This window comes from Microcaecilia unicolor, chromosome 1 (assembly GCF_901765095.1).
Source record: "Microcaecilia unicolor chromosome 1, aMicUni1.1, whole genome shotgun sequence".
Lineage (NCBI taxonomy): Eukaryota > Metazoa > Chordata > Amphibia > Gymnophiona > Siphonopidae > Microcaecilia > Microcaecilia unicolor.
In genome coordinates, this window is record NC_044031.1 from 635403196 (window position 1) to 635424353 (window position 21158).

The 21158-nt window shown below is 43.8% G+C and overlaps 1 protein-coding gene across 1 annotated transcript in view; it reads left to right on the forward strand.

Annotated features, from left to right (window-relative positions):
* LOC115481818 (membrane-spanning 4-domains subfamily A member 8-like) overlaps positions 1 to 21158 on the forward strand; it is a 78334-nt gene that overhangs the window by 25632 nt on the left and 31544 nt on the right. Inside the window, exons 4-5 of the mRNA XM_030221230.1 lie at positions 3712 to 3768; positions 10730 to 10903. Of these exons, the coding sequence (XP_030077090.1) occupies positions 3712 to 3768; positions 10730 to 10903 (231 nt within the window). The remainder of the gene's footprint in view (positions 1 to 3711; positions 3769 to 10729; positions 10904 to 21158) is intronic.

The following is a 21158-nucleotide window of genomic DNA, read 5'->3' on the forward strand; positions in this document are numbered from 1 at the left end:
TGTAAAATAAGAGAATTTAAAAAGTCGCTCTAAATGATGCCAGTGCGTTGTACTGACATCCTTTGCGTTCCAGCTTTTTGCATTCCAATTAGCATTTATTTCACAGATATAAAAGCACCTCACAGTTAAAACCACTTCACTCAAAAGTCGAAACACAAAATCAATACAAAAAATTAATTATAAAAAAGATAAAATTACTCTGAATACAATTATTAGTAGCTGTGATTGATGTCTATTGACGTCTATTAGATTGTAAGCTCTTTGAGCAGGGACTGTCTTTCTTCTATGTTTGTGCAGCACTGCGTACGCCTTGTAGCGCTATAGAAATGCTAAATAGTAGTAGTAGTAGTAGTAGTAGTAGTAGTAGTATTGAGCTCAAAAGTCAAATAAGAAACCCAAATATTACTATTTCAGAACAACTATGCTTTTGTTTAAAAACAAATTAAAAATAAAAACCTACAGGAAAATGGGTGAGCCTTTGTTTAAAAGAAAAGAAAATATGAAAAGTCTGCATATGATTCAGCGCAAAGCATAAACGTACATTTAAATTCAACTCTATCTGCATTTCAGCTGTCATAGAACTTGATATGAATGGAAGAACTAATAACAAATGCTAAAAATAATAACTACTATACACTTCTAAAATTTTAAGATGTCTTTGTAGTATTGAACCTTGTAAAATTGAATAGGTTTTGTATAAAACACCAAAATGATGAGAAAATAATGTTGAAAATGGCTATTAAAAAACCACCCCAGACAAATCAGAATCTATATTTAACCCTCCAGGAACCAAAGTACCCAGATCAAAGATAAATCGCCGTTCTTGCCTGAGAAGGTACTGTATATGTCAACCAGACCACTTCTTCAAGGGGCCCTTTTACTAAAGGGTTGCCGCGCGGTAGTTCTGCCTCGAGCGCACGTCATTTCCAGCGCAACAAAAATTTTTACCATGACCCTACACTGCCAGATTACTGCCGGACCTCTTACTGCCACCTCAGTGGGTGGCAGTAAGTGCTCCCCACCACATGGCCATTCGGTAAGAGTAATAATTTCTTAACAAATGCTGTTCTATACTCAATAAAGTTCACTAGATCTTTTCTTCAGGACCCAACAAAATCATATTTAATGTACTCATATATAAATTATACAACAAAGGAGATATAGGTGATTCCTGTGGTACACCACAGGGAGGAATCCAGCATTCTGAATAAAGCCCAGCTTTTAACACCTTATATTTTCTATTCTTCTGGACCGACTCCATCTTGTTTATATGTTTTTGAAGGTGAGGTCTCCAGAATTGTACACAATATTCTAAATGAGGTTTCACCAGAGTCTTAAATAGGGGGGAGGGGACACATAAACTGCATCAATACTTCCACTTCAAAAAAGGAACATAGGCATGACAATCATTCTGTGGCTGCTGGTCATAAATTTGAGGATTATAAGTTTTGTGTACTGTCTGTAGTTAAAAAATTATGGGGGTCCTTTTACCAGCTGCAAGAAAAAGGGCCCTGGCGCGTGGGATAAATGGCCCCCACTGCTACCACAAGGCCCTTTTTCCCACAGCTTGGTAAAAGGACTCCCAAGATTTTTTAACTACAGACAGTACACAAAACTTATAATCCTCAAATTTATGACCAGCAGCCACAGAATGATTATCATGCCTATGTTCCTTTTTTGAAGTGGAAGTATTGATGCAGTTTATGTGTCCCCTCCCCCCTATTTAAGACTCTGGTGAAACCTCATTTAGAATATTGTGTACAATTCTGGAGACCTCACCTTAAAAAACATATAAACAAGATGGAGTCGGTCCAGAAGAATAGAAAATATAAGGTGTTAAAAGCTGGGCTTTATTCAGAATGCTGGATTCCTCCCTGTGGTGTACCACAGGAATCACCTATATCTCCTTTGTTGTATAATTTATATATGAGTACATTAAATATGATTTTGTTGGGTCCTGAAGAAAAGATCTAGTGAACTTTATTGAGTATAGAACAGCATTTGTTAAGAAATGATTTATCATCTTTAAACATTTGAGGTTCTTTTTGATTTCTCAGACCTCTTGGTATGCATTGCATTCTACAATACTGCAAAAGAGTTGCATAGTGCAGTTCATATCTGATTACATCTTTCTTGAGACGGATCAATTCATGCCACTTATCTACCAAAGATTCTTTGTCCATATCATCAAATGTAGGTGGTTCCTGAAGAAGGTGATGTAATCTATCTTCATTAAAACTAAGAATGTTGTCCCAATTCTCGAAGGCCATCCCTCAATGTAAAAAGCCAATCCAGGAGAGAGGGAATTGAAGTGTAACAGAGCAGCAAACCAGGAAAAAAAGAACAAAGGGCCTCAAGAACTGGTGTGAGGAACAATCTTTATTTACAGACCCAACGCAGGCCATGTTTTGGCAGAAAGTCTGCTTCAAGGGTCTATAAAAAATACAGTACAAAACTTGCATGTGTTAATATCAAACAAAAGGTGGCATCTTATCACAAATAAACAAAAATAAGCTTTATTAATCTTATATTTCCCCAACAATTCCAAATGTCAGGGATATTCAAAACAAGATAATAGAATCTCCCACTATAACAATGGTAGGCACGGGGAGGGATAGGTAGGGATACTTAAAGGGCAAGTGCTGAACATGGTGCAGGGGGGGAGATAGGAACAAGGCCAGAGACACAGAGGGCAGATGCTAGAATAGGGATGCAGAGGAAAGAGGGCTAGTGGGAATAAAGAGAGAAGAAATATCAAGGACAAAAGACCCTGAAAAGATTTAAGAAAAAAAAACAGAGACAACAAAGGTAGGAAAAAAGTATTGTTTTCTGAATTTATTAACTGTAATATGTATCTTTGGAAAATGTACAATGTGCATCTCGGATATCTTACACACTATGATAGATTTTCTATATAGGGCTCGAATGTGTTTGCTTTTAGCAGGGTTTGCACACTGGAACTTTGAAGAGATTCCTCCTCTCCCTCCGATCCCCCTACCTTAGAAGAAATGGTATTATAGGGGGTCCATCTTAATCTTTCCACCCGGGGCCCATTCAGTCCTAACTATGCCACTGGCTGATATATCCCGCTTGTCTATGGAGAACTGGAACCTACAGAGAGCACATAGTTGAAAATATTGAATTTTATTCTGCTCACAATTTTACCTTCTAAAGAGGCACAACTGTTATAGGATCTTTCCACTTAGGTTCTGAAGTCTTGCAGCCAACTTAGAGGCGATTTTACTAATCTACGGTAAGTTCTAGTGTGTGCTTACGGAAGTTTAAAATGGCTTACTGCAGGACGCTACAAATATTTTAAAATTTTTGTTGTAGGGGGCAGAGAGGGGGCATTCCTATGCTAATCAGTTAGCGCATCCACGTTACTGTGCGCTAACTGGTTAGTGCAGGATTAACCTGTCAGTAAGAGCTCACACGGTACTTTTTTATTAATGGCCGCACGCTAATGGCAACATTAATAGTAATAATGGGCAATCGGCCATTTTTCTGTTGCAACAAAAATGGACTTAGAATGTGGGAAAAACTTGCATAAGGCTGCACTAAGACCACTTTTTATCGCAGCTTCCTTATAATGCTCCATTGTTTTTTTAGTATCATGCTTTTTTTTTAATTTTCTTATATTTTATACCACTCCTCCAATAAAAACAATAACATTTGTTAATGCTAATGAATGTTCTCTCATCTCTCTGACAGTTCTTTTTTTCAGGAAGCCTATCGGTCGCAGCTGAGAAAAGAGAAAATATCGTTCTGGTGATTATATTTAACCTTTTTTCTGATCATTAGTACTGTTCAATGCATACTGCTTCTTATCATGCCCTGGTCTCCTGGCGCCTATCGCATTTCATCTAGATATGTAGTATTCCAAGGGATTATAACTAGAGACGGGTATTCCATAGAGCATTATGGGGAGTAATTTAATGATGTACTACAAATGAGAGAATAATGTACTCACAAAAATCTATGATACTTATAAACGTTTATGAATTGTGAAAAATCTGGATTTAAGAATCATTGGAGTAATTTTATAAGAAACTTGAGCATGTAACACACAGCAATTGACACATTCAGTTAACCAATTATAAAATTGCCCTGGTGTATATACCCATTTAAAAAGGCACCCTGAAAACATAGAACCCCATAATCACAGTGAGCTATACGTTTTCTAGCAAGCTGCAAATGTATAACTTATATTAAGCCCTTATCCAGATAAAACTGTGTCAGTTAACTCACTAAGGGGCCCTTTTACTGAACCACGTTAACCCCTGGATTCTATAAAGATTTGCACACGCAAATCAGTATGCATAGATGATTTGCGCATGCAACTTAATTGTTTAACAAGCTAGTGCTGATAATTGGCCACCAACAAGCAATTATCGGCACTAATTAGAATTTGCATGGGCAACTTTTAAGCATATTCTGTAATGTGGAGCTCATAAATTCTACTGCATGGATCACAAAAGGGGGCGGGACCATGTGAAGGGCATGGGCAGGTCGTGGGCATTCCTGAAAATTATGCATACTGTTATACAATACACCCAGTCTGCAACCTTGCACCAGGTTTTAGTTGATGTAAATGGTCGTGCCTGAATTTTCGTCATGGGGACAGGTGCTACATGTATTCTATGAACCACACTTAACTTTAGGCAAAGTTTATAGAATAGTGCTAAGAGCAGTTTTTTCGGTGCCAAATTTTTTTTAGGTGCCATTTATAGAATTTAGTCCTAAATGCTAACGTGTGCATAACGTAGGAAAAAGGACCTGCTGCAAACTGCATCAAAGCGTTTTGCAGTAGTTTGCTTCCTATTTATTTTTTTTAATATATTTTTTTTTGGGGGGGGGAGTGTGGCATAAGCAGAGAATGGGCATGTAAGAGTTATCCAGCTAGCATGCTCTGATTAGGGTGTGTTAACTGGGTAACACGGACTTAACGCAGGAGCACTTAGGGGGTCTTTTATTTATTTATTTTCTGCATTTGTATCCCACATTTTCCCACCTCTTTGCAGGCTCAATGTGGCTTACATTATGCCGTAGTGGTGATCGCCATTTCCGGAATGAGAAGTACAGAATATTGTTCAGAAGGAATGGATCCTAAGGAGCTTAGCCGAGATTGGGTGGCACAGCCGGTGGCGGGAGGCGGGGATAGTGCTGGGCAGATGCCAGAGCCGGTGGTGGGAGGCGGGGCTGGTGGTTGGGAGGCGTGGATAGTGCTGGGCAGACTTACACGGTCTGTACCCTGAAAAGGACAGGTACAAATCAAGGTAAGGTATACACAAAAAGTAGCACATATGAGTTTATCTTGTTGGGCAGACTGGATGGACCATGCAGGTCTTTTTCTGCCGTCATCTACTATTATTGCAATTAAAGTACAGAAAATATAAAGTAAATTAGAAGAAAATAGATAAGCAATTCATTTCAGGTATTTGAGATCATTGGTAATGTATAACATTCAATAATAACAATGTGATTAAAGTAATCAAATAAAAATAGTTCAATGTTAACTTATTCTGGTAAAGTTTTGATGTCAAGTGTTTTGTGAAGGATCCTTTTGATAAGTCTCTTTGAACAGGTTAGTCTTTAGTAATTTCCGGAAGGCTGTCAGATCGTGCGGTATTTTTATGGCATTCGGTAGTGCGTTCCTTGTTGGTAGATCTATGAGGTCTGACATATATATCGGGGCCTCGCCATGAATAATTTTATGAACCAGGGTACAGATTTTGAATATAATTCGATCTTTTAGTGGGAGCCAGTGTAGTTTTTCTCTGAGGGGTTTGGCGCTTTTGTATTTAGCTTTTCCAAATATGAGTGTGGCTGCAGTGTTTTGGGCTGTTTGAAGTTTCGTAATAATTTGTACTTTACATCTGGCATAGATGGAATTGCAATAGTCCAAATGGCTTAACACCATTGATTGCACCAGATTGCGGAATGCCTCTCTTTGGAAGAAAGGTTTTACTCTTTTTAGTTTGCACATTGCATGGAACATTTTCTTTGTTACATTTTTCGCGTGAATTTCTAGAGTGAGATTTCGATCAACTGTGACTCCCAGGAGTTTCAGGGTATCCGAAACAGGAAGAATGTGGTTTGGGGTATTTATATTAGTATAATTGATCTTGTTATATTGCGATGAAAGGATAAGGCATTGTGTCTTTTCTGCGTTAAGCTTTAGTTGGAATGCATCCACCCATAAGTTCATTATTTGGAAGCTATGATTGATTTTACAAAGGTGTGCTAGCGTTTTTAGCACGCATTAAAAATTAGCACGTGCTAACCATGTAGATGCCCAAATTATTCATATGGGCATCTACACAGTTAGTGTGTGCTAATTTTTAGCACATGCTAAAAATGCTAGTGCACCTTTGTAAAAGGGGCCCTTAGTGTGTCTTAAATAGGAGGCCGTGGTAATGGAAAAATTAGCACAGGATCTACAAAATAAATACATAAATAATTTTTAAAAGCCTCGAATACATGCTACAGTAAATCTGGGCTTTGGGGATCTTTTACTAAGCCGCTGTATCATTTTTAGCTCACGGTAGAAATCAGCTGGCGGTAAACACTGAAACACTCATAGACATATAATGGGCATGTCAGCATGTACCGCCGACTGATTTCAACCGTGAGCAAAAAACGCTACCACAGCTTAGTAAAAAGACCCCTTAGTGGGCTAACCCCAGATTTTCCTGCAGCTTAGTGAAAGGACTCCTAAGTGGCCAACTTTTTCTGGATAATGAGTGTTTGGGGAGGGGTGGAGGCAAAGCTGTCAACCATCCATTTAGCAGCAATATTCAACAGGTCCATATGAAATAGATAGTCACCGCAGTGGTTGCTGCCGATGCATCTATTCAGCAGTGCCACAGATCACAGTGGAAAGAACCAGACAGATGAGCAATCAGTCCAAGTATAACAGCTCTTTATTGCGGACACTTGTAACAAGGACTCAACACGAGTCGTGTTTCGGCAAACCTGCCTTCTTCAGGAGTCCATACACTAAAACACAATAATAATAACAATATGATCACAAAACATATACAAAAATTACACAAATAATAAAACCGTCAAAAAACATTTAAGAAGTAGGCTAAGATGCAAAAATAATGAAACAATAATCTTAATTTTTCACATATGGAAACACATTGAGACTTACTAATGAAGTATTTACACAGTGCTCTCCTAATGTAAAACAGTTACAAAAATACTCAAAAACACCACAGGGATAAATACAGAATGGGAATCTAATATCTCAAGCATCAACTAAATAATAGATATTTCATGAAGTGAAGACAAGGACAGCATAGTAAAATCAATCTTTACCGAACTTCAGTAACTAAAATCGCAAACATACAAGTCTTATACATAACAGAATGGAATCATAAAAGGCCCGTGACTGGGACCTTACAAATGCTCACATGACACACTTAAACACACAGAGTAATTCTATCTTCACAAGGTAATGAAAAGTAATTAATTTCCTTATGATAGAATATTAAATGCACTGACTAGAAAGCATGCTCTCCAAACGAAAAGGCACCAAACCTTAACTAATTATGGTGATGTCACTCAAGAAAAGGGGGTAAAAGACTCTAAATTTAAAAGAAAACAAACTCAAATGAAAAAAAATAAACAAAAATAAAAATAATAAAGTGAATGCTGCACATGTCACAATGTGTGTATCTATTCAGCAATGCTCCATAATCGAATAAAGCCGCATCCAGGGCTGGCACTTAACTATAAGGTGAACATCTCAGCTGAAGGTTAGGCCCATAAGGGGTAATTCTATAACATGCACCAATTACACACATAAATGAATAGAATTCTGGCACATATGCGCATGTGGCACACACACACATGTAAATGTCAGATACACACCTCTGCATTATTCTGAAACTGTGTTGCACATTCAACAGCATGCAGTTTGGAGGTGAGTGTACATACAGGCAGGCTATGGTTGGAGTGTGGCGGGATGCACAGTTAGGCATGTAAGTTCTAGAACACTATAAATTACATTTCTATCTCCCACAACTAGGCAAGCACACAGCAGCTCTATGGGTGGCATAAGTGCTTGAGCTTAAACACCAATGTGCTTATAAACTCGCACTAGAATTCTACGAAAGAAAGTAGGCACTGACTTTCCTTTCTACTCTGTTTCAAAAAAAACTATAGAGAGCTTGTTTTCTGCATAACTCTGTCAAAATGACCAATTTCAGTAAAATTTGGACTATATCATCCTGAATAAACTTGCATCTCATGCCTAACTTTAGGCATTAGGATTTATACCTGCCAAAAGCTGGTATAAATGCTTGTGCCCAACTGATGGCAGTTAAGTACATAAGTAATGCCACACTGGGAAAAGACCAAGGGTCCATCGAGCCCAGCATCCTGTCCACGACAGCGGCCAATCCAGGCCACGGGCACCTGGCGAGCTTCCCAAATGTACAAACATTCTATACATGTTATTCCTGGAATTGTGGATTTTTCCCAAGTCAATTTAGTAGCGGTTTATGGACTTGTCCTTTAGGAAACCATCAACTCTGCTAAGCTAACCGCCTTCACCATGTTCTCCGGCAACGAATTCCAGAGTTTAATTATGCATCGGGTGAAGAAATATTTTCTCCGATTTGTTTTAAATTTACTACACTGTAGTTTCATCGCATGCCCCCTAGTCCTAGTATTTTTGAAAAGCATGAACAGACGCTTCACATCCACCTGTTCCACTCCACTCATTATTTTATATACCTCTATCATGTCTCCCCTCAGCTGTCTGTTCTCCAAGCTGAAAAGCCCTAGCCTCCTTAGTCTTTCTTCATAGGGAAGTCATCCCATCCCCGCTATCATTTTAGTCGCCCTTTGCTACACCTTTTCCAATTCTACTATATCTTTCTTGAGATGCGGCGACCAGAATTGAACACAGTACTCAAGGTGCGGTCGCACCATGGAGCGATACAACGGCATTATAACATCCTCACACCTGTTTTCCATACTTTTCCTAATAATACCCAACATTCTATTCGCTTTCCTAGCCGCAGCAGCACACTGAGCAGAAGGTTTCAGTGTATTATCGATGACGACACCCAGATCCCTTTCTTGGTCCGTAACTCCTAACGTTAGGCGCTCAAATACAGGAATTCTATAACATTGTGACTACATTCTAAGAATGCTCCTAACTCACCACAGGAGATCCACGTGTAACAGAAAGGTGTTATATCAAATCCATGACCCTTTACCCTTACCTTCAAACACTGCATGTACATTTGCCAACATTTATTTATTTAGATTTTGCTCACACCTTTTTCAGTAGTAGCTCAAGGTGAGATACATTCAGGTACACTGGATATTTCTCTATCCCAGGAGGGCTCACAGTCTAAGTTTGTACCTGAGGCAGTGGAGGGTTAAGTGACTTGCCCAAGATCACAAGGAGCAGGAGCCGGATTTGAACCGGCCACCTCTGGATTACAAGACCGGTGCTCTAACCACTAGGCCACTCCTCCACTTACAATTTACACTTGCAAGTGCTGGATTTCACAAAATTTACTGTACAAGTGGAGCTGATTAGGGAGCAAAGTGACATAACTCTAGTAGACACCACAGAGGTAAGCACAGTAGGTATCTGACATTTGCATCTGCTATTCTCTTGCCTAACTTTAGGCCTCTAGTGCTGGTAATTAGCACTGATCTCCTCACATCCTTCCCCTGACCTGACCACACCTACTTTTAGGTGCTCAGTGTGAGGACATTTTCATTTAGGTAGACCTACAGGCTTATTTTCAAAGCACTTTGGGAGGCAAAGTTCCATAGGTTTCTATGGAACTTTGGGAGGCTAAGTGCTTTGAAAATATGCCTTTACTAGGCATCTAACTCCTTACAGCGCCTAGATCTTTTGAATATCAGCCTGATAGTAAACAGTTCCCTTAGTTATTTTGGGCTAGATTCTATATATTGCACCTGAAAATTCAGTGCAGGAAAAAAAATGCAGCTAGTCGTATTCTCTAAAGTACGCCTACATTTTATAGAATAGGCTTAAATTTCTGCGCAGTATATGGAAAACGTCGAGCGCCTCTCCACACAACCAAATTTAGTCACAGCCATTTATGCCATGTTTTACTTGGCATAAATCCAGATGCCTAAATTAGGTGCAGAGTGGCTGTATTCTATAACAGTGTGCATAGATTTTAGAAGTGCCCGTGCCCTGCTCACGACCATGTCCCCTTTTCAACTATGTGATTTAGAATTTACATGCTCCGCATTACAGAATACGCTTAGCAAGTTCTGCGCATAAATCTTAATGCCAATTAGTGCTGATAATTGCTTAACATTCAGTTGACAGCGCTGATTAGGTAGTTAACCAATTAAGTGACACGCATTGTTAGAATTTGGCAGTTAGTGTTTTTCTGGCTCTTCAAGTGACTTTAAATCATGTTTTTGTCTACTAATGCTGCTATTTCTAGCCTTAAATCTACCACATAAATCTATGCATTAGCCTCTAAAATTACACATAATTACGAGACTCTATTTTAAATTCTATTTTCAGACCAGCCTCTCTTGATATGACAAATACTAAAATCTCCCTCACAAACATGACTTGAATTCTCTCAGTATTTTCCTTATGCCTTCCATACCTGCCATAACTGTACCTGTATTCCAGATGAGGTCTCACTAATCTTAGGTCTGCTGCTAATCTCATTCTTTGCCTCTCACTTTCTAACCAAATGAATTGGTTTAGGTGAAAGCAAGTCTGGGATCCAATTTACTGAGTCTCGTTGCTGGACTGGTTGCTGTGATCATCTTTGCTGTGACAATTACTGAAATTGGTCAAGCATGTGTCTCACATGTAGACAAGGAGCAAGATGGGGACAATTATGAATACTTGTACCGCCGGTGTGATTCTCCACCTTATGTAAGTACACTCACTTTCTGTAGCCATTGTACAACCTCTCCTCGATAGTCCCAGAATGTCAGGGATTGAAAGATTCATGGAAAATAGAACTGTTATGTCCACACCTGATAAATGTTAAATGAGGATAATCCTAGAAGAATTTTATGTAATTTAAAGGATCAGAATACTGAAAGGACCAAAAACACACCTGGATAGGTTGTCTATACATGTTACATCATATGAACTCAGAGGGAAGTTTTACAGTAAATTTGAAAGACTGAGGTCATAGAGAAATTGCCTATAAAATAGGTCTGGTTTGGGGATCTTCACTAAGAAAATTTGTAAAATATATTTGCATAGGAAAAGGGGGTGGGATTTGATAAATCACCCTTCTCTGGTTACAATCAAAGTGTAACGGATTCAGGGATGGTGAGCTCTTGGACTGCAGCCATGGCTGCAGCAGATAAGTCCTCTGGGATGGCACAGACATACAGCAAAGGCGAGCCAGATGCTGAATCCAGACAAGACAAGGCAGACCAAGAACTGGATCCAGACACCAAAGGAACAACCCAAGACAAGACACAAGACATAGCAAATAAGCAGTGCACACTCAAGGCAAGGTAGAAACAGAGCCTGGCTGTAGCAGGAACCAGGGACAGAACTGACTATAGCAGGAACCAGGAATAAAAAGAAGGACACTCATATGGGCCACAAGGCCGAACTGGAACCCACACGTAACAGTGTTCAAACATATGGGCCGCAAGGCCGAACTGGAACCCAAACAAACAGAAAGAAAGGAGTAAGAAAAAGAATGAAGTCCCCTAAGCAAATACTAACCTAGCAGTGCACACACGCTGCACAAAACAGAACCACAAACAAGAGGTCAAAAGACCCTACACACAGGCACAAAGTAACTGAAGGGGAAAAGACAGCCCCACACAGGCTCACATAGTAGAATCAACAAGGAAAAGGTTAAAGGGAATCCACACAGGGAGGCTGCTCAGGGCTATGCTTAGAACCACAGCTATACAGAAAAGCAGTCCTAACTAAATCAAACAGAAATCACACAGAGAGGTAGCTCAGGGCTGTGCTAGTAATCCCAGCTAAACGGAAGAGCAGCCCACTCATGCCACACAGAGGCGCAGCTCAGGACTGTGCTAGTCGCCACAGCTAAATGGAAGAACCACCCACTCAAACAAACCAGACAGAGAGGAAGCTCAGGGCTGTGCTAATAGTCATAGCTAAATGGAAGAACCATCCACTCAAACTCAAATAGAAACCTCACAGAGAGGACTCAACAGAAAGCACAAAGAGAAGCAACTCAAGGCAGGGCCACTAGGCCATTCTAAGGTAAAAGGAAAACACACAAAGAAGCAACTCAAGGCAGGGCCACTTGCCCATTCTAAGATAAAGGGAAATCACACAAAGAAGCAACTCAAGGCTAGACCACACGGCCACTCAAAGGGTAAAGAGAAGCCACTAATAGAAGTACTCAAGGCTGTGCCACACAGCACTCAAGGATAACGGGATACCACTCATAGGAACTTTCAAGGCTGTGCCACACAGCACTCAAGGATTACGGGACACCACTCATAGGAATATTCAAGGCTGTCCCACACAGCACTCAAGGATAAAGGGAAGCCACTCATAGGAACACTCAAGACTGTGCCACATGGCACTCAAAGATAAAAGGAAGCCACTCATAGGAACACTCAAGACTGTGCCACATGGCACTCAAGGATAAAGTGAAGCCACTCATAGGAACACTCAGGGCTGTGCCACACAACCACTCAAGGATAAAGGGAAGCCACTCATAGGAACACTCAGGACTGTGCCACACAGCCACTCAGATTCAAACATAGAAAAGTAATACACACAGGTACAAAGAAGAACCACACCCAGAAACAACACAGGGCTGTGCCAAGGAGCACAGCTAACAGAAAGGTAATATATTCAGGTTCAAACAAGAACCACACCCACACAGAAACAGTACAAGGCTGTGCCTGGAGGCATAGGTAACAGAAAATTAATCCATTCAGGTTCAAACAAAAACCACACCCACACAGAAACAGTACAGGGCTGTACTTGGAAGCACAGCTAACAGAAAAGTAATCACTCAGGTTCAAATAAGAACCACACCCAGAAACAACACAGGCTATGCCAGGAAGCACAGCTAAGAGAAAGGTAATTTATTCAGGTTCAGAAGCAAGGCTGTGCCACACAGCCACTCAGATTCAAGCATAGAAAAGTAATTCACATAGGTACAAACAAGAACCACACCCAGAAACAACACAGGGCTGTGCCAGGAAGCACAGCTAACAGAAAGGTAATTCATTCAGGTTCAAACAGGAACTACACACACAGCTCAGGGCTGTGCCCTGAGGCATAGCTAACAAGAAGACCAGTTCAAACAACACTACAACAAGAAATGGGTAAACTAGACCTGTTGTGAAGGCAAGGCATGAAAGTTCCAAGGTGCATTATAAAGGACTTCCTGATGATGTCACAACTTGAAATAAGGCTTGGATAGCAGGAACACCAAGCGAGGCTTGGCTGCAGGAACACCAAAGTGAGGTTTGGCTGTAGGAACACCAAAGCAAGGCTTGGCTGCAGTAATATCGACAGCAGAAGCCATCATGCAGGTAAAAGGCAGTCAGAGTCAGATTACTGAGAAAAAATAGATCTGGATGTGGGGCACGGCCACAGTCATGACACAAAGTGATTTACTTATTATATACTGGTACTTATTTTGTATTTGGGGCAATAGAGGGTTATGTGACTTGCCCAGAGTCACAAGGAGCTGCAGTGGGAACTGAACTCAGTTTACCAGAATCAAAGTCCACTGCACTAACCACTAGACTACTCTACTACTACTTAACATTTCTATAGCACTACTAGACGTACGCAGTCCCTGCTTGACAAGGACAGACAAACAGGACAAATAAGGGAATTGCTAAGGTGGGAATGATAAAACATGGGCAATGAACAAGTGAGTAAGGATTAGGAGTTAAAAGCAGCAACAAAAAGGTGGGCTTTTAGCCTAGATTTGATGATGGCCTGAGATGGAGCTTGATGTACCAGCTCAGGAAGTCTATTCCAGGCATATGGTGCAGCAAGATATAAGGAACGGAGTCTGGAGTTAGCAGTGGAGGAGAAGGGTCCAGATAAGAGAGATTTACCCAGTGAACAGAGTTCCCGGGGAGGAGTGTAGTGAGAGATTAGAGTGGAGAGGTACTGAGCAGCTGCAGAGTGAATGCACTTGTAAGTCAATAAGAGGAATTTGAACTGTATGCGGAAACAGATAGGAAGCCAATGAAGCGATTTGAGGAGAGGGCTAGTATGAACATAGAGACACTGGTGGAATGTAAGTCATGCAGCAAAATTTTGAACAGACTGAAGAGGACAGAAATGGCTTAGTGGAAGACCTGTGAGAAGCAAGTTGCAGTAGTATAAGCAAGAGGTAATAATGTGGATAAGGGTTCTGGTAGTGTGCTCAGAATGGAAAGGATGAATTTTGGTGATATTATAGAGAAAGAAATGATAGGTTTTAGCAGTCTGTTGAATATGTGCAGAGAAGGAGAGAGAGGAGTCGAAGATGATCCCAGGGTTACTGTCGCGTGCCCGAGGACCTTGGCACACTGTCAGGCTTCTTCCCCGGGAGCACTGGTTTCGTGAGTCCTTGGGCCACTACCGTGGAGCGGCAGTGGCAGGCAAGATCACCTACAAGGTAGAGATGAGACAAGACTGGACAGGAACCCCGGACTGGAGTTCTACACAGGAATACTCGGAACTGGAACGCACCGGACGGGTGCGCACTGGAGTGGGGCCCGCTGGACTAGACACACTGGAGTGGCCCCACTGGACAGGAACATACAGGAGTGAAACCCGCTGGACTGGAACACACTGGAGCGGAACCCGCGGAACTGGAACACCCTGGACCTAGGCTTCACCTACACTTGACTGCCTTCCCCCTCGGGTTGAGCCCTCAGGTTCTGGCAGCCGGTAGGACTTACAGGAACAGCAGGAATAAAGGTCCAGGGGTGCCCCCTGGCACCTAGGCGAAGGCAAGGCAGACAAGCAGGAACTGTCCGGGTTCTGGCAGTCGGCAGGATTCAACACAATGACTAGTAGACTGTACCCAGGCTAATAGGAATGCTATACCCAGGCAACCCAGTCATACACAGGAACATACACAGAGCAAACTCAGAAGACTTAGTAAAGCTATACACCAGCTAACAACAAAGCTGTGCCCAAGCTAACAAGTCATGCACAGGAAACATACACAGAGCAAACTCAGAAGACCTGTAAAGCTATACACCAGCTAACAACAAAGCTGTGCCCAAGCTAACAAGTCATGCACTGGAAACATACCCAGAGCAAACTCAGAAGACCTGTAAAGCTATACACCAGCTAACAACAAAGCTGTGCCCAAGCTAACAAGTCATGCACTGGAAACATACACAGAGCAAACTCAGAAGACCTGTAAAGCTATACACCAGCTAACAACAAAGCTGTGCCCAAGCTAACAAGTCATGCACTGGAAACATACACAGAGCAAACTCAGAAGACCTGTAAAGCTATACACCAGCTAACAACAAAGCTGTGCCCAAGCTAACAAGTCATGCACTAGGAACAAACACAGAGAACTAGCAGAGCTAAACACAGGCTACAAGCCAGACGGCGCTAAGCTAGCTAGTCAGACACAGAAACTCACACAGAGCAAACACTGAAACAGTGTACAGAGCACTCTATACACCAGGACCTTTAGATGAGGGAGATGAGATGCAAAGGCCAGGAGTGTAGTCTTCAGATGACTAATAAAGCCCAACACCAGAGCCACAGGTGCAGCAATCACCTTGCAACCAAACAGAGGCTTGACACTCAGAGCAGGCATCCCATAGAAAGTGACAGCGGAAGCCATCTTGGATACTGGCAGAGACGAAGAGGCGGCAGCCATCTTGGAAGAGGCAAAGCCCACACAGGTGAGGTTCAGTAGTGCAATCAGCACACAGAGCCAGAGAGAAACTAAGACAGAGACAAGCAGAAGCCAGCACAGCCACTGACTCCCAGAAACAGGGTAAGTCTGAGGGTGGTCACGGCCACAGACGTGACAGTACCCCCTCCTCAAGACCCCCCTCTCGGTCTCCCTGAGGAGGTCAGGTGTCCAGGGGTAACTGTGGTGAAACCTTCTGATCGGTTTCAACCCCCAGACATGGATCACTGGACTGGAAGTCACAAAGAAGTTCCAAACTGGCAGACAGGAGCGGAACTTGTCAACAGGAGGCTCCTTCCAATCACCGCTGGGCCAACTCAGGAACTTGGATGCATCAAGAGGAGCCATGTTCAAAAGGAACCCTTCTCTGAGGGAACCCAGACTGAACTCAGGAAGCAAACCGGGACTGGGACCCGGACTAGAGTCAAGAAGCAAACTGGGACTGGAACCCAGGCGTGCGTCAGGAGCTTGACTGGAACTGGAACTCAGAGCAGGCTCAGCATCTTGGCTGGAAGTGAAACTAGGAACGGACTCAGCATCTTGGCTGGAACTGAAGCTTGGAACAGGGTCAGCATCTTGGCTGGAACTGGAGCTCGGAGCAGGGTCAGCATCTTGGCTGGAACTGGAACTTGGAACAGAAGTTGAACCGGGACTGGGACCCGGACTGGAATCAGAGTCTTGACTGGAACAGGAATTCTGAACAGAAGTTGAACCGGGACTGGGACCCGGACTGGAATCAGAAGCTTGACTGGCAGGGCCCCTCAAACTGGACTCAGGAGCTTGGCTGGGAGCGCCCTGCGAACTGGACTTTAACTGAGGCTCGGTCTGAAGCACCACTCGAACTGGCCTTAGGAGCTTGATAGGAGGTGCCCTCTGGACTAGAAGCGGAGGCTCCACCTGAACCACCCTTCGGACTGGCACCGGAGGCTTGATTAGAAGCCCCCCTCGAACTGGACTCAGTGGCTTGACTGGACGGGTCACTTGGACAAGAACCAGAGGCTCGACCCGAAGAGCCACTTGCACAGGCCTCGGAGACTCTGTCAGAAGCACCCCTCGGACTGGACTCAGAGGTTTCAAAGGGCCTGCCACTTGAAGGAGGACAGGAGGCTCGGCCCGAAGCGCCACTCGAGCAGGAATCAGAGGCTCAATCGAAAGCTTCCCTCGGACTGGACTCGGAGACTTCAAAGGGCGTGCCACTTGGACGAGGACTGGAGGCTCGACCTGGAGCGCCACTTGCATAGGAATCTGAGGCTCCATCGAAAGCCTCCCTCGGACTGGACTCGGAGCCTTAAGTGGCATCGTTACTCGGACTTGAATTGGAGGTTCAGTATGAAGCATCCCCTGGACTGGACTCAGGCTCTTAAGCGGCCGCGCTACTTGAACTGGGGTCAGGGGCTTGGTCCGACGCCTCACTCGGCCTGACCTCAGAGACCTGGTCAGGACCGTCCCTCGGACCGAACTCAGAGGCTTAACTGGCGGCTTCACTCGAACAGGATTTGAAGACTCCACTTGAAACTCTCCTTGGACTGGACTCAGCGCCGGTGGACTGGAATCCCGAATAGGAACTAACCCGCTATGGTACCGCAGGCTGCTCTGCTGAGGAGACCTGAGCGGAGGAATTCCCCGGCGTCCTTTTTCGGCCTCAGCTTCAGGAGTATCCCGCAGAGCTGGCTCCTCCAGAAGTCTGAGGCGGTACTCCCAGAGCGAGATAGCAGGATTCATGTCAGAAACTGGGCTATGGCGGACCAGACGCCACCAGAGACGCTTTCTTTCAGCTGCTGCTTCAGGAGTAGCCGTAAAGGCTGGATTCGACAGAAGTTCCTCTCGGTATTCCCACAGGCTTAAATAGGGATTCAAAATAGAAACTAGATTGTCCTTGGAATCAAAAAAAATATCAGACTCTCCCCTCGGATTGCCCATAGGGCACGGACTTATGGGCATGAAGCCCACCTGGACTGATGATCTCGCCGAACTCATGGCCTTTGCATTCTGTCGCGTGCCCGAGGACCTTGGCACACTGTCAGGCTTCTTCCCCGGGAGCACTGGTTTCGTGAGTCCTTGGGCCACTACCGTGGAGCGGCAGTGGCAGGCAAGATCACCTACAAGGTAGAGATGAGACAAGACTGGACAGGAACCCCGGACTGGAGTTCTACACAGGAATACTCGGAACTGGAACGCACCGGACGGGTGCGCACTGGAGTGGGGCCCGCTGGACTAGACACACTGGAGTGGCCCCACTGGACAGGAACATACAGGAGTGAAACCCGCTGGACTGGAACACACTGGAGCGGAACCCGCGGAACTGGAACACCCTGGACCTAGGCTTCACCTACACTTGACTGCCTTCCCCCTCGGGTTGAGCCCTCAGGTTCTGGCAGCCGGTAGGACTTACAGGAACAGCAGGAATAAAGGTCCAGGGGTGCCCCCTGGCACCTAGGCGAAGGCAAGGCAGACAAGCAGGAACTGTCCGGGTTCTGGCAGTCGGCAGGATTCAACACAATGACTAGTAGACTGTACCCAGGCTAATAGGAACGCTATACCCAGGCAACCCAGTCATACACAGGAACATACACAGAGCAAACTCAGAAGACTTAGTAAAGCTATACACCAGCTAACAACAAAGCTGTGCCCAAGCTAACAAGTCATGCACTGGAAACATACACAGAGCAAACTCAGAAGACCTGTAAAGCTATACACCAGCTAACAACAAAGCTGTGCCCAAGCTAACAAGTCATGCACTGGAAACATACCCAGAGCAAACTCAGAAGACCTGTAAAGCTATACACCAGCTAACAACAAAGCTGTGCCCAAGCTAACAAGTCATGCACTGGAAACATACACAGAGCAAACTCAGAAGACCTGTAAAGCTATACACCAGCTAACAACAAAGCTGTGCCCAAGCTAACAAGTCATGCACTAGGAACAAACACAGAGAACTAGCAGAGCTAAACACAGGCTACAAGCCAGACGGCGCTAAGCTAGCTAGTCAGACACAGAAACTCACACAGAGCAAACACTGAAACAGTGTACAGAGCACTCTATACACCAGGACCTTTAGATGAGGGAGATGAGATGCAAAGGCCAGGAGTGTAGTCTTCAGATGACTAATAAAGCCCAACACCAGAGCCACAGGTGCAGCAATCACCTTGCAACCAAACAGAGGCTTGACACTCAGAGCAGGCATCCCATAGAAAGTGACAGCGGAAGCCATCTTGGATACTGGCAGAGACGAAGAGGCGGCAGCCATCTTGGAAGAGGCAAAGCCCACACAGGTGAGGTTCAGTAGTGCAATCAGCACACAGAGCCAGAGAGAAACTAAGACAGAGACAAGCAGAAGCCAGCACAGCCACTGACTCCCAGAAACAGGGTAAGTCTGAGGGTGGTCACGGCCACAGACGTGACAGTTACAAGCTAATGAGACAGGGAGGATGAAAGTGTTATCCACAAAGACAGAGAATGGGGGAAGAGGAGAGGTTGGTTTAGGGGGAAAGATAACAAGCTCAGTCTTGGTCATGTTTAGTTTCAGATGGTGGTGAGACATCCAGGCAGCAATGTCAGACAGGCTGATACTTTGGCCTGGATTCCTGCTGAAATTTCTGGTATGGAGAGGTAGATCCGGGAGTCATCAGCATAAAGGTGATACTGAAAACCATGGAATGAGATCAGAATACCAAGGGAAGAAGTATAGATGGAGAAAAGAAGAGGTCTCAGGACAGATCCCTGAGGTACACCAACTGATAGTGGGTTAGAAGTGGAGGAGGATCCATCAGAGTAACACTAAACGTACGATGTGAGATATAAGAAGAAAACCAGGAAAGAACAGAGCCCTGAAATCCAAGTGAGGACAACGTATCAATGAATAGGCAGTGATCAACAGTGTCAAAAGCAGCAGATAGATCGAGAAGGATAGAATAGAGACCTTTGGATCTGGCCAGGAACAGGCCATTTGAGACTTTAGCAAACAGTGTTTCAGTTGAATGAAGAGGGCGAAAGCCAGATTGAAGTGGGTCAGGAATAGCTTGAGATGAAAGAAAGTCAAAACAACGTCAGTGAACAGCACGTTCAAGTATCTTGGATAGGAAAGGGAGGAGGGAAATGGGGTGATAGTTGGAAGGACAGGTAGGGTCCAATGAAGGTTTTTTGAGGAGTGGTGTGACCACAGCATGTTTGAAGGCATCAGGAACAGTCACAGTGGAAAGTGAGACTGAGGATATGACAGATAAAAGGGATGATAGTAGGAGAGAGAGTGCTAAGTAGATGGGTGGGAATAGAATCAGAGGAACAGGTAGGTAGTTTTGAGTAGGCAAGAAATGAGTAGTTTCCTCTTCAGTGATTTCAGAAAAGGAAGAAGGGGTTGAAGGAGGGTTGAGAGAATGGACTAAGGGAAGGAGAGGTGGAGGTGACTTGGTTGAGAATTCAAGTTTAATCTTGTAAACCTTATCATGAAGAACTCAGCCAGAGTCTGGAGAGAAAGTGAAGGGGAAGTTGGAGGTGAAGGCACTTTGAGGAGAGAGTTCAGTGTGGCAAAGAGACCTCAAGGGTTTGAGCCAAGAGAATTTGTCAAATGGATGTAATAGTCCTGTTTGGCAAGTAAAGAGCAGACTGGAAAGAGGTCAGCAAGAATTTGAAATGGATGAAGTCAGCATGGGCATGGGATTTCAGCCAAAGGCGTTCGTCAGAGCAGACACAGGAACGTAGCTAGCGGATTCTAGAGGTCAGCCATGGCTGGATTTTGGTACGCCTTACAGAATGGGGAATGGGATGAGTGAGAGTAGCCAGAGCAGAGGAGAAAGTAATATTATAGGAGGAGACAGCCTCATTGACAGACTTGGATAACATAGTGTTGAGAAGAGATTTGAAACACTGGAGAACAGAATATAAGGGTCAATAACCTGAAGATTCCTAAATGTATTGGTTGAGATTGGATGGGAGTAGGGGGGAGGGTATTTCAGTGGTGTACCAAAGGCGGGGCGGTGGGGGTGGTCCGCCCCGGGTGTCAGTGGGTGGGGGGGTGCTCTGCTCCCGCTGCTCCAACCCAAAAGGCCACTAGCACTGCAGTCCCCACCTGCCTACCAGCTCCGTCAACAGACAACAGCCCTCTTCTCCTGCTACCACCCTGCCTTTTAAAAAAAATCTGTGATTAGAAACTGTATACTTTTATTATGATCAGAGAGGTTGACGCTGAATTGGAGACATAAGATCACACAAAAAGCTATCAAGTAGAATAGAACCAGAAACAAGGAACGACCCACGGATCATACTTATTATTTAGCCGTGAATGTA